Source organism: Corvus brachyrhynchos, unplaced genomic scaffold (assembly GCF_000691975.1).
Source record: "Corvus brachyrhynchos isolate BGI_N302 unplaced genomic scaffold, ASM69197v1 scaffold140, whole genome shotgun sequence".
NCBI classification, from domain to species: Eukaryota; Metazoa; Chordata; class Aves; order Passeriformes; family Corvidae; genus Corvus; species Corvus brachyrhynchos.
In genome coordinates this window covers 1303116-1314863 of record NW_008235809.1, presented here as the reverse complement: position 1 = coordinate 1314863, position 11748 = coordinate 1303116, and the positions used below count along the sequence as shown (strand labels likewise).

The window sequence follows — 11748 nt, the reverse complement described above, 5'->3', positions numbered from 1 at the left end:
CCTGCGTGAACACAGGTAGAGCCTGATGGGGATGTGGCACAGGTGGTGGTGCTGCTGCGAAGATGCAGGGGCTGAACTCAGCCAGGCTGAGGCCCCTAAGCATCCACAGAAGGATGAGCACCTGAGCTGTGCCCCTGCCCCCAGATTGCTGCCCCAGTGGCTGGGTACTCTACAGGAGCAAGTGTCTCTACATCTCAATGGCAAAGAAGAGCTGGCAGGATAGCTACCAAGACTGTGCAGAGAGATCTGCTCAACTGCTGGTCCAAGATGACTGGTCATCATTGCTAGTGCCGGTACGGAGCAGGGGGGTTGTGGTACCCCAGGAGGGTGGGGCTGGACAGAGCCCTGCTGGGCCAGCTGCAGCACTATCTGTGGAGCTGGCAGGGTGGCACCATGAGCCCCGGGTTCCCATCCTGGAAGGCTGGGGGGAGAAGCACAGCCAGCCCTGGGGCTCCTGGGCACCTGGCAAGCACTGGCCATGAAGCAGGTGGTTGACAGCTTCTCTCCCTCCCAGCATTTTGTGCAGGCATCTAATGCAAGGTACTGGATTGGAGCAAGAATTTTTTATGAGGCAGGATCTTCTGTACGGAGGGACAGCAAATACCCGTAAGTGCAAAGTGTCCTTAGCACAAGCACCTGCTGTTTTGCCATGCTAGAAGGGTGCTGTTTTGCCCCTGTGACACCCCTCAGCAAAGGGGGTGATGGTCCCATGAGCAGAGCCCCAAGGGAGGGGGGTGAAGGTAGACCCAAGCTGTGGGGTGCAGTGCCAAATATCCAAGTGGCAGAGAAGAAGAGCAGGAGGAGGAATATGACACTTTCTCAGACTGGTCTGTGTGCCAGGTGCCCTGCCTGCCCCAGCAGTACAGGGATCTGTGGGAAGTGGTGTCCACAGTGAGGATGTTGTCACTGCTGCTCTGAGATGTGCCCTCTTTCCTAGGAAACGCTATAATTCAGACTGCTGGTCAGTAGGTAATGGGGAATTATGGAGTTTGACGTGCAAGAATCTCTTCCAGTGGATCTGCGAGAAATCCCCAAACCTGAGCAGTGCATCTGAGACCCGACCTCCTTTTCTGACCAAGGACTGACTGCTGCCACTCCCCTCCATCACTGAACTCAGGAACAGGACCTGGGGGTGTACCCTGGGACTCTGTCCCCTTTGCACACTGCCTCAATTGCCTTGCAAAACTGCTGGGAAAGGGTGTGTCTATTTTAAAGCAAGGATTATGGAAAATAGACCTTATTCCCCTCTCCCACACTCATGCATACATGTATTATAGTGCTTTGTACTGTGCCCCTGCGTGTCCCTGTGTGCCCTGGCCAGCAGAGCTCTGACCAAGGTGTCCAGTGCAGAGCCCAACTCCCACCTTCTTGGTTACTCCAAGGCTGCCAGGGGTGCAGGATCTGCCATTTGCATCTTTTTGGAGCTGGGGGAGGACACATCGATGTCCTCAACCTGTCCGTTTTGGGGAGTCCTGTGGATTTACAGCCTGTCCCTTCTCTCAGTATTGACAGCTCTTGTCCTGTCCTTTCTCCTGCCTTCCTCACCTGCTCAGGGCTTTGGGCTGGTCCTGCCTGGAAAGGGTGCTGACAGTGGTGCCATCAGCATGAAAAACTGCTGGGAAGCCCTGAGACTGTATAGGAAATGAAGGAGTGCTGGGGAGCCTTGAGAACATGGTGGGTGAATGAGGAAACCATGGGAGGAAAATGAGTGCAGTGAAGAGCCCTAAGACCATGGGAGGTGAATGTGGGAATCCTGAGACCATGGAAAGAAAGGAGGTGCAGCGGAGCTGCAAATGAGGGTGCTCCTGAAAAAATGAAGGTGCACTGGTAAGACAATGGGAGAGAGGAGGGAGCACTGGGGAGACTTGGGAACATGAGGAAAAGGGGAGACCCCTGCCACCAAGGGGGAAAGATCCCTAAGAATGTGGTGGGACTTGATCTGCCAAAGGAGGGTGATGAGAGACCCCTGTCCAGGACCCACTTGGGGTGCGTGGGGGAATCCAGAAGGAGCACTGACCCTCCCTGTCTCACTTAGTGTTTCTGCAGAGAGGGGAATATGTTGGGAACCATTTTTCTGAGCTGGACTTGAGACAGCCAGCACAGCTTCATCACAAGTCCTGCCTAACCAACCCAGTGGCCTTCTACAATGGAGCAATTGCATCAGTGAACAAGGGAAGGGTTACACGTGTCTTCTGTCTGGACTTCTGTAAAGCCTTCAACACAGTCCCCCTCTAAACTGGAGAGAGATGGATTCGATGGGTGAACTGTACAGTGGGTAAGGTTGGACAGCTGCATCCAGAAGATAGTGCTCAGTGGCTCAGTGTCCTGATGTGGACATTGGTGATAATGTTGGCCCTCAGGGATCCACCTTGGGACCAATGTTATTAAGTGCTTTTGTCAACAACGTGAACAGTGGAATCAAGTGCACCCTCAGCAAGTTTGCATGTGATACCAAGCTGTGAGGTGTGTTTAACACACCTGAAGGACAGGATGTCATCCAGAGGGACCTGGACAAGCTTGAGGAGTGGTCCATGGGAACATCATGAGGTTTAACAAGACCAAGTGCTGGTGCTGCACCTGGGTCAGGGCAACCCCCAGTACCAGCACAGGCTGGGCATGAACAGACCCAGAGCAGCCCTGCCCAGAAGGACTTGGGGTGGCTGTGGGTGAGAGGCCGGACATGCCCCGGCCATGGCACTCACAGCCCAGAGAGCCAAACGTGTCCTGGGCTGCACCCAGAGCCCCGTGGGCAGCAGGGGAGGGAGGGGATTGTGCCCCTCTGCTCCGCTCTGCTGAGACCCACCTGGAGCACTGCATCCAGCTCTGGGGTCCCAGCACAGGAGGGACAGGGACCTGCTGGAGCCAGTCCAGAAGGGAGGCTACCAAGATGATCAGAGGGCTGGAACATCTCTCCTGTGAGGAGAATTGGGATCGTTCAGCGTGGAGAAGAGAAAGCTTCAGGGAAATCTTACTGTGGCCTTCCAGTACCAAAAGGGGCTACAAGAAAGCTGGAGAGAGACTGCACACAAGGGCTTGTAGCAAAAGCACAAGGGGAAATGGCTTCAAACTGAGGGCAGCTCCTGGGAGATCTTTCAGAGAAGGAGGCTGGTGGAGCCAGCCCAGTGGCACGGCAAGGCTGGGACAGGATTGCAGAAGGTCCCCTACAGCCTCAGCTATCATGCAAAACAAAGACTTGCTGTGTCTGGCTTGTCCTGGAGAGTCCAGACGTGGTCTCCCTGCTGCCCACAGAGGACAATGCTCCCTAGTCCTGAAGCCCTGAGCTCTAACCTCCACTGCCCAGAGGGTCGTAGTTGCCACTACAAGGACACACTGCAGATCCCATCCAGCCTCTGGTTCATGGGTCCCCATGCCAGTTCAGCATGGCTGCTTATTTGCCCATCTTGATGTGTGGGGTTTCTCCTTTCTTCCCAGCTGCAGGATTTGCACTTTTACCCACTCCAATATCAGCAGGCTCCCATCAAACCATTTCTCCAGGTCTCTCTGTACCCCGGTCCTGTCCTCCAGTACTCACACTACTGACCAGTTTGATACTGCCTGAGGCCACCCCCAACCCAACATCCAGTGCACTGATGAAGGCTCCAAGGAGGATAAACCCCAGGACTGACCTTTCAGTGATTGCCAAGGGAACAAGGGCATTGCTGACACCCACGGCAGCCCTCACACCATTCAGGTGTTCCACCCACCCTCTTCTCTTCTCCTGACTTCATATATCCCCACTGTGCCAGTGAGGAGACCATGGAAAACCATCTCCCAGACCTCAAAGGTTCATGATAAATGTTCCCCATTATTCTCCCCTTATCCATAGCCCATTGTTCCCACAGCAGCAGGCAGGTCAGACAGGCATCACCTGCCCTTGGGAAATCCTGCCTGGCTTTCCCCACCCATCCTGGATGATCACATGCCCAGCAGGTGTCCTACATCTTCTTCCTGGTATCAAGGCAGAAGAACAAAGCTCATCTCCAGACAGGTGATGTAGGGAGCCAGCAGCAAATAGTGACAGAGGCAAGGGGCAGCCAGGAAAGCTAACAGAGTCCTCAAGGGGACACCAATGACACCACCTTACCCACCTTCACAAGGTGCAAGAGGCCCCTCCCAAACCCCCCTCAGAGGAAAGCAGCAGAGGTGAGCTGGAAGGCTGCTACAGAGATCCCCTTGTTGAGGAATACCTCTGCTCCAGGTAGCTGGGCTGGCAAGCTGCAGTTAGAGATGCAGATGGAAGTGGAGATTGAGCTCTGGGTGGGAGCCCAGCGCAAGAGGCTGGCTGTGAACTGCAAACCCTTGGGATAACACAGGGCAGGAAGATGGGTGGTGCCAGACAGGTAAATGGACACCGAGAGACACAGGGGGAGCTGGGAACTGCTGACCTTTTGGATAAAAAAGGAGAGGGGTGACTAAAGCAAGGTGGATGGACAGAGAGAGGGGGTGGGAGAATAGGACCGAGGAAGAAGTGCAAGGCTTGAGCACAGGCAGACAGTGAGGGTATAAAAGCTATGGGGTTCCTTTGCTGGGGGTCCCTCCTCAGAGGAACCATCTCAAGCTGTTTCTGTGTTACTGCGCCGTGAATAAATGGCTTTGTGGAATGAGATATCTGAGCCTCTTCCATGGTGTGCCAGTTTGGCCAAATTTAGAAATATATCCTCTGAGAGAAGGCAGGTTACAAACCACCCCTCCCCCCACCAGGTTCGGGGAAAAAACCCTTTTTCCCCGAAGGAAAGTGAAAGAGATAAAAACTGTTTATTGAACAAACAAACAGGAAAAAAAAAAACTAATGCTAAATAATGAAACTTCTTGCTGTAGAGAGAAAACCTGGGAAAATTTCAGAGTCCTTCCCCAGATCTCTCTCTTCCCCCTCCTTGGAGATGGGATGGGGTGATGGGCCTCCTCCAGGGCCAAGGCCTTGGTGGAAATTCCTCCCGATGTATTCTGATGTTGAAACCATCCAGCAGAGAAAAAAGGGTAAAAAACAAAGTCCCAGGAAAACAAAAGTTCAACTCTCCATCTCTCTCCAGAGAAAAAGAAAGCTGAAAACTGGCTGGAAAGCAAGCTGCTCACTCCTGCTCCCACCGCAGCTGAACGCAGAGAGCCGTCTCTATCTCTGTGTGACCTTGAACAAGCTGCAAACTGCTTTGAAAAAGTTTTGCTTGGTTTTTCCTCCCCCCTCTCAGGCTCAGTTTAAAGGCATAGAAAGGTACACAAATTAATTTCTGGGCATGGGGCAGTGATAGGGGATACACATCATAAAGTCACCCCAAGACACATGGGAAACCTGGGGTTGAATCAGCAAGGAAACCTGGTCTAACTGTGTAAGTGGGGTGTAGGGGGAGCCAAGTGGGCACCTGTGGACTCACTGGAGCTGCCAGCTGTGAAGAGCCTTCGGTCCCTGCAGTAGGAGTCTCTGGCATTGGGAGTGTGACTGCCAGAGTCTCTTGAATGCTCAGGCTGGGAGGATTCCTAAACACCTTCCCTGGGTCACAGGAGCCAGAGCAGGGACTGGGGATGTCAACATGACCATGAGTGTGGAAGACAAAAATACAGCCTCTTTTCTATAAATCTTGTTTTAAAATGCAGACACTTCTACTCATGGCTGGTGATGGTGGGACGGGTGCAGGTGGCCAGGATGGAACAACTTACTCGTTATACAACTTCCCATACAGCCCCTCAGGTTTGTCATGATGATTTCAATCACCTGCCTGCACAAAATGCTGGGAAGAGAGAAGCTGTTGACCACCTGCCCCATGCCCAGCATCCTGTTGGTGCCCAGGAGCCCCAGGTCTGGCTGTGTTCTTCCCTGTGGATTGCCATGGTGGGAACCTGGGGCCACAGTGGCACCCCAGCAGCTCTCCAGATACTGCTGCTGCTGGCTCCATGGGACTCTGCAGAAATCCACCCTTCTGGGGTAACACAGCCCTTCCACTCTGTACCATCCGTGCTGGCCTTGGACCCTGGACCAGCAGTCAAGTGAATTTCCCTGTGCAGTCATAATGGCTGCTCAACCAGATCTTCTTTTCCACCAAGATGAAGAGACACTTGCTCCTGTAGGGCACCCAGCCCGAGGGGCAGCAGTCTAGGGACAAGATGAGTGCCCATGGGCATCACCCCATGGTCCCACTGCCACCAGCCGGTGCTCGCCCTGTGCTGGGCTATCCCTGTGGCAGTGAAGGGAGCTGGGGTCTCACACAGGCTAGACTCTGACAGCACCAGCCCCAGCAGCAGGTTCTTGTAGTGAATGTCATCCTCACTGGGGTCTGCAGGGCAGGTGAGGGCAGCAAGCAGGGGCCTCAGCAAACTTCAGGTCAGTGTGGGCCACACTCTGGGCCATGCAGGCAGCTGGGCAGCAGCAGCAGCCCAGGAACCCAGTCCTGTCCTTCTCCATTGTGGTCAGGTGGTAAACAGTGGCTAAGACCATACTGCATGGAGACACATCTTCATACACAGAAAAGCAGAAGTAGTTGCTTTATTTGCAAAAAGTGGGGTTTTTTCCTGTGTATGATCTTGTTTTAGGGGGTGGGGGGGTGAATAAGCTCCCTTCTGGGGAGCATGCTCTGCACCCAGGTCCCCAGGCTGTGAAGAGCCCAAGCCCATGGGTACAGGCCACAGCAAGGCTACAGTTCCCCATGCATCACCTTCCCCCTCCCAGTCCTGCTCAGTCTGACAGGGTGCCCAGACTGTGAGGGCTTGGTCTTTTGCATGTGCTGGGAGGGAGTCCCAGCGATGTCTGTGCCACAGCTGCAGGCTGCTGGAACAACCCAGTGGTCTATGCCAAAACCAGAACAGCCTCTGGGACCAAACAACTCCAAACTAAGCCCCAGCAGGCCTTTTAGGCTCTCACACATCACCCGGCCTCAAAACAAAGTGAGCGTGTTTGCTGGGACCTCCTCAGACTTGGCAGGCATCAGCAAACAAGCCGCTGCCCAGCCCAAGTCCTCCACGGGGCTGCAGAGGCACAGGGTCACCTCTCAGCACCATGCCCCAAGAAGCAAAACCCCCAGGCAGCCACCACAATCAGAATGCCCAGAGTTTTCATGGAACCTCTGCCAGCCTGCACAGGAGCTGCCTCACACTGCCATGGGGATGTTCCAATTGCTGCTGGCTCAATGCTGGCTCCTGGCCACAGAATAGCAGATGCAATTTCCCACTTGTCAGTGATGCAACCGAGTCTGAGAGCTGGAAGATCCACCCCCATCCTCCCACCCCCATAGCCCAAAGCCAGCTGCAGTTGCTGGCAGAGTTTATTGGCAAAGTGCAGAGTTCTGGGGGATAAAGAGGTCTGGGCCAGGAGGCAGCAGAGCCTGGGAATGCCCATGCACTGGGCTCAGGGAGGGAACAGGGTGGTGGCACAGGCTGGGGGTCCCCATGGCCATCAGGGCCTCACACAGCTGTAGGTGGTGTTTCCCCAGAGGAAGGCAGGAGGTGAGGACTGGAGCCACTGCAGGGTGGCTGCACTCTGCTTGCAGACCCACCTGAGGGCTTCTGTGCATGGGCCACCTGACAGTCCCAAGCCTGACACCCTGCCACAGGCCTGGAAAGACCTGGGGTAGCGCTGGATTGGGAAGATCCTGCAAGGGAGAGAGTGGGATGAGATGGGATGGGCAGAAAGAGCTGAGGCTGTCCCATCAGCAGCTGCAGCCAGAGACCAGACACTGCACAGAGATGCTGCAGGGGCAAAGCTCACCCTCCCCATGGAGCACAGTCTCCTGCCAGGCTCCTCCCAGTTAGGCCACATGCCCTGATGCCCCCAGCCCCATCACTCACAAAGCACCCCCAGGTCAATCCTAGCAGGGCTCCAACCAAACCGAGAACCTGCTTTTGGGGGATCCCCTGCAGCCCCTCACCCAGACAGAGTGTGGGCACCAGGGTCAGGCCCCTGCTAAAAATGCCACCTCCCTAAAATGCCCCAACACAGTTCTGGGAAGAAAAGAGGTGGCCAAAACATGGAGCACATCCCTGCATGCCTGTCCCCCTGTCACCTCCCTGAGCCCTAATGCTGGACCCTCAGCAGCCCTGGCTGGGAACAAGCTGACAGCCTCACCCTTCCAGTGTGGTGCCATCCAGCCACTTCCAGTCAGACCTGAAGCCATCCTGCTTCAGCCCCACATGGAAGACCTCCATGTTAGCTGTGCGCACCAGGAAAGCCTAGCACAGGAGAGGACCCACATGAGCTCCTTGGGGGAACAGCCAGCCCAGCCACACCATCAGTGATGGGGGCTGTGCTGTGTGGGCACAGCATTGCCAGCTCCCTGCCTGGAGGCTTTGTTAGGCTTTGGGCACACAGGCCAGGGAGCTGAGACAATGCTGTGGGTGGGTGACAGCTGAAGGACTGTGAGGTGGTCACCAGGACAGCCCAATGCTCACAGGGAGCTGGGACAGGCTAGGCTGGGTGCACTCACCAGGGTAGTGTTGGCTTGGATGGTGACCAGCTGTGCCCCTCTGGAGCAGCAGTCCTCTTTGCTCTGCTCCCAGTTCTTTCTGGCAGAGGAGAAGTAGTAGCACTGCCCCGCATCCCAGAACCAGCCGACCGGGCAAAACTGGCATCGCCCTGCACACCAGAAACACAGCAGCTGGGATGGGGCAACTGCCACCAGCCCTCAGCCCAAGGGACGGGAGGGTGACAGTGGGCAGTCAGGACACCAACCAACCCAGTGTGTTCGTATGTCTGCCCCACTCTTGCCCTTACTTGTGAGCCCAGCTCCAATGTTCCAGTCACAGAGCCCTGGGAAGAGAGGCTAGTTACAGAAACGTGCTGGCATTAGGCAGGGCAGGGAGCTGCACATTTGGGGTGGTGATACAAACACAATTTCCAAAGTGCTGGGAACTCAGTCAAGGTTTCAGCTGCACCAGAAGCTCATGCCATCTGGCACAGGAATGCTGGTGGCATCCATGAACCTGGTGCTGGTGGCATGCCCAGGTAACATTGAGCTGTCTGGGGTCATCTCTTCTAAAGGGGTCCCAGCAGTTCAGCCTGTTCAGCAGTGCTGGGGGAGCTCTCCATGCCATAAATCAGGGGACAAGCAGCAAGGGTGAAGGAATATGTAGGGATGGAGCCCAGGAAAACATCCTCGAGTATGGACAGATCCCACTGCTTGAAAGAAGCAGTGAGGCCCTCTCCAAAGCTTATCCAGGAGCCCAGCAGGCTCTCTTACCTTGCACTGTCTGTTTCCCATAGCTGGGCCTCTCCTCTATGCTCCAGGGACCGTGGATGCAGCTCGCTTGTTGTTGTACTAAATCTACAGCAGAAGAGCACAGTAGTGTTCCAGCAACTCCAGGCTCTGGCTCCCGGCAGCACCCAGTGTCCTCTCCCACAGGACAGCCTCGTGGCTGTGGGTGAGCTGTCCCCTGCTTTAGGTACACCAAGCCTGCCAAGGTCCGTCCTTGCAGTTTCTTCTGCGCTTGGGATCCCTCCACAAAACAGGCTTTCTGGGAAAGTGCTCCTGTCTTTCGGTTTCAGTATCAGCGCTCTCCCTCCTGCCTTCCTTTCTTTGCCATGTGATGGAGTGGCTTTCCCCAAGCCCAAGCTGTCGCCCCAGCTTCCTTTTCCAGACATGTAGGTGGTGTCTTGCCTCACCAATTTTCCTGCTTGCCCCAGAACCCTCAATGCCCACAGCCCCAAGCAGAAAGGCCCGGCTCTGTGGGGAAGCTGCAGCTCAGTCTGTTGGTACACAAGTGCTATGGTGCCAGCCCTGACCCCAGGGCCCCCTCTGTAGAGATCCAGGCACGGGATGGCCAGTACTTACAGTGGAAACTCAGGCTGACCAGGATGATTTGTGCCAGCAGGAGTATCAGGGAGAGGAGACCGAGGCTGAGGGCTGCCCAGAACCAGGGTATGTGCACTCGCTGCTGAGGACCTGAGAAAATGAGTTAATGTAGACCGGGGCAGGGGGGATTGGAGGGAGCAGTGGGGAACCTTGAGCCAGGAAATGTCTGCAAATCTCAGGCAGGACATCAGGAGGCAGTGGGGAAACCTGGGAAAAGTAGGGGAGAGCCTGTTTGCAGCAGCTTGACTGTCCTAGAAATTATCTGCCTGCACACAGTGCTTGGTGGGGAGAGGGATGTCTGTGCAGTGGCATGGGGGTGCAGTGGGCATTCCCTGCCATTGAGCCCCTCCTGCCCCCCACCCTGAGAGCAGGCAGTCTGCAACAGCGCTGGAGAGGAGCTGTTTGAGAGAAGGCACCCAAAAAGAGGCAGTGGGGGAAGCAGGTCTGGGAGGACATTTCTGGGGAGGGCAAAGGGCTGCAGGAGGTCAAGAAACCCAGAGAGAGCTGGGGGCCATTACCTGGTGTGGAGGGAAGGCGCAGGTCAGCATACATGACACCCTCTTCCATCTCTTCCTTGGTCTCCTGCTCTGCAGCCCACAGGGGCAGTGGCAACCCTTTCCCAGCCCAACTCAGACGGGTGTGATGCAAAATGGAAAGTGTCACTTCCTGGTGGGGCCCCCAGAGGCACCACCTGAGACAAAAGCCCGGGGGTGTTGTGTGCCAGACACCTGGGGCAAGGGGCAGCCCTGTTGAGGCCAGCATCCAGGCATCCTGGCAGCAGAGAACCCCACACTCCTGGCTTTGGGCCAGCACGCAGTGGGAAGGGCTGCTAGCTCAAACATGGAGCCAGGGCTGGGCTGGCCAGCCATCGCTTGGAGTCATGGAGTCATAGAATGATTTGAGTTGTAAAGAACCTTAAAGATCATGTGGTTTCAAGCCCTCTGCCAAAGACAGGGACACCTTCCACTAGACCAGGTTGTTCAGAGCCCTGTCCAACCTGGCCTTGAACACTGCCAGTGATGGGGCATCAACAGCTTCCCTGGGCAACCTGTGACAGTGCCTCACCACCTTCACAATCAAGAATTTCTTCCTAAAACAGGGAAAGCCATATGAGAAGCAGCTGAGGTCACTTGGTTTGTTCAGCCTGGAGAAGAGGAGACTGAGGGGAGACCTCAGCACAGTCTACAACTTCCTCAAAAGAGGAAGCAGAGGGGCAGACACTCTTCTCTTCTCTCTGGGGACCAGTGACAGGACTCAAGGGAACGGTGCCAGGGAAGGTTTAAGTTGAATATTAGGGAAAGGTTTTTCACACAGAGGGTGGTTGGGCGGCTGGAACAGGCTCCCCAGGGAAGTGATCACAGCACCAAGACTGACAGAGTTCAAGAAGTATTTGAACAATGCTCGCAGGCACATGGGGGGATTGTTTGGGGTGTCATGTGCAAGGTCAGGAGTTGGACTTTGATGATCCCAGTGGGTCCCTTCCAACTCAGGATATTCTGTGATTCTATGACTATTATGTAACCTAAACCTGCTCTCTGACAGTTTGAAGCCATTCCTCCTCCTCCTCCTATCACTACACATCCTTGCAGAAAGTCCCTCTCCAGCTCTCTCGTAGTCTTTCTGGAACTCATGGCAGGGAAAGCTGCTTAAGGTCTCCCCAGAATCTTCTCTCCTCCAGGCTGAACAACCACAGCTCTCTTGGTCTGATCTGCCCTAGGCACTGCAAGGGAAGACTGGGTATCCTTGGGGCACAGGACACATGCCCATGCCCCTCTCTCCGAGGAGCAAGGCCACTGCGTGTTTGCTTACAAGCCCCTTGTTTTTGCATGGGGCTGCAGCTGCATCTCAGCCCTGGAAAACGGGGGGCTTGGGTCCTCCTTCCCCTGCCCAGCCTCCAGGGCTGCCGTGATGGCCATCCCTGCCGTGCCCTCGCGTGGGGGAGGGACAGAGACCTCCCGCACGCCCGGGAGCCTGC

At 55.4% G+C, this 11748-nt stretch overlaps 2 protein-coding genes across 3 annotated transcripts; one reads left to right on the top strand and one right to left on the bottom strand.

Annotated features, from left to right (window-relative positions):
• Nucleotides 1–6: 6 nt before the first annotated feature.
• LOC103611891 lies at nucleotides 7–1255 on the top strand. Its single transcript, XM_017727534.1, has 4 exons — nucleotides 7–15; nucleotides 145–293; nucleotides 515–606; nucleotides 938–1255. Exons 2-4 carry the CDS (start codon nucleotides 198–200, stop codon nucleotides 1083–1085), a joined length of 336 nt encoding a protein of 111 aa, XP_017583023.1. The 5' UTR covers nucleotides 7–15; nucleotides 145–197; the 3' UTR covers nucleotides 1086–1255.
• A 5205-nt stretch (nucleotides 1256–6460) lies between these two features.
• LOC103611881 (killer cell lectin-like receptor subfamily G member 1) lies at nucleotides 6461–10791 on the bottom strand. 2 transcript variants are annotated; one of them, XM_017727524.1, is made up of 7 exons: nucleotides 10292–10791; nucleotides 9753–9863; nucleotides 9162–9245; nucleotides 8696–8731; nucleotides 8409–8557; nucleotides 8051–8154; nucleotides 6461–7577 (listed from the first exon to the last, which is right to left on the bottom strand). In XM_017727524.1, exons 1-7 carry the CDS (start codon nucleotides 10533–10535, stop codon nucleotides 7382–7384), a joined length of 924 nt encoding a protein of 307 aa, XP_017583013.1. In that variant the 5' UTR covers nucleotides 10536–10791; the 3' UTR covers nucleotides 6461–7381. The 2 variants fall into 2 exon arrangements, with proteins under 2 accessions (XP_017583013.1, XP_008627673.2); XM_008629451.2 differs by lacking the exon at nucleotides 8696–8731.
• Nucleotides 10792–11748: the final 957 nt, after the last annotated feature.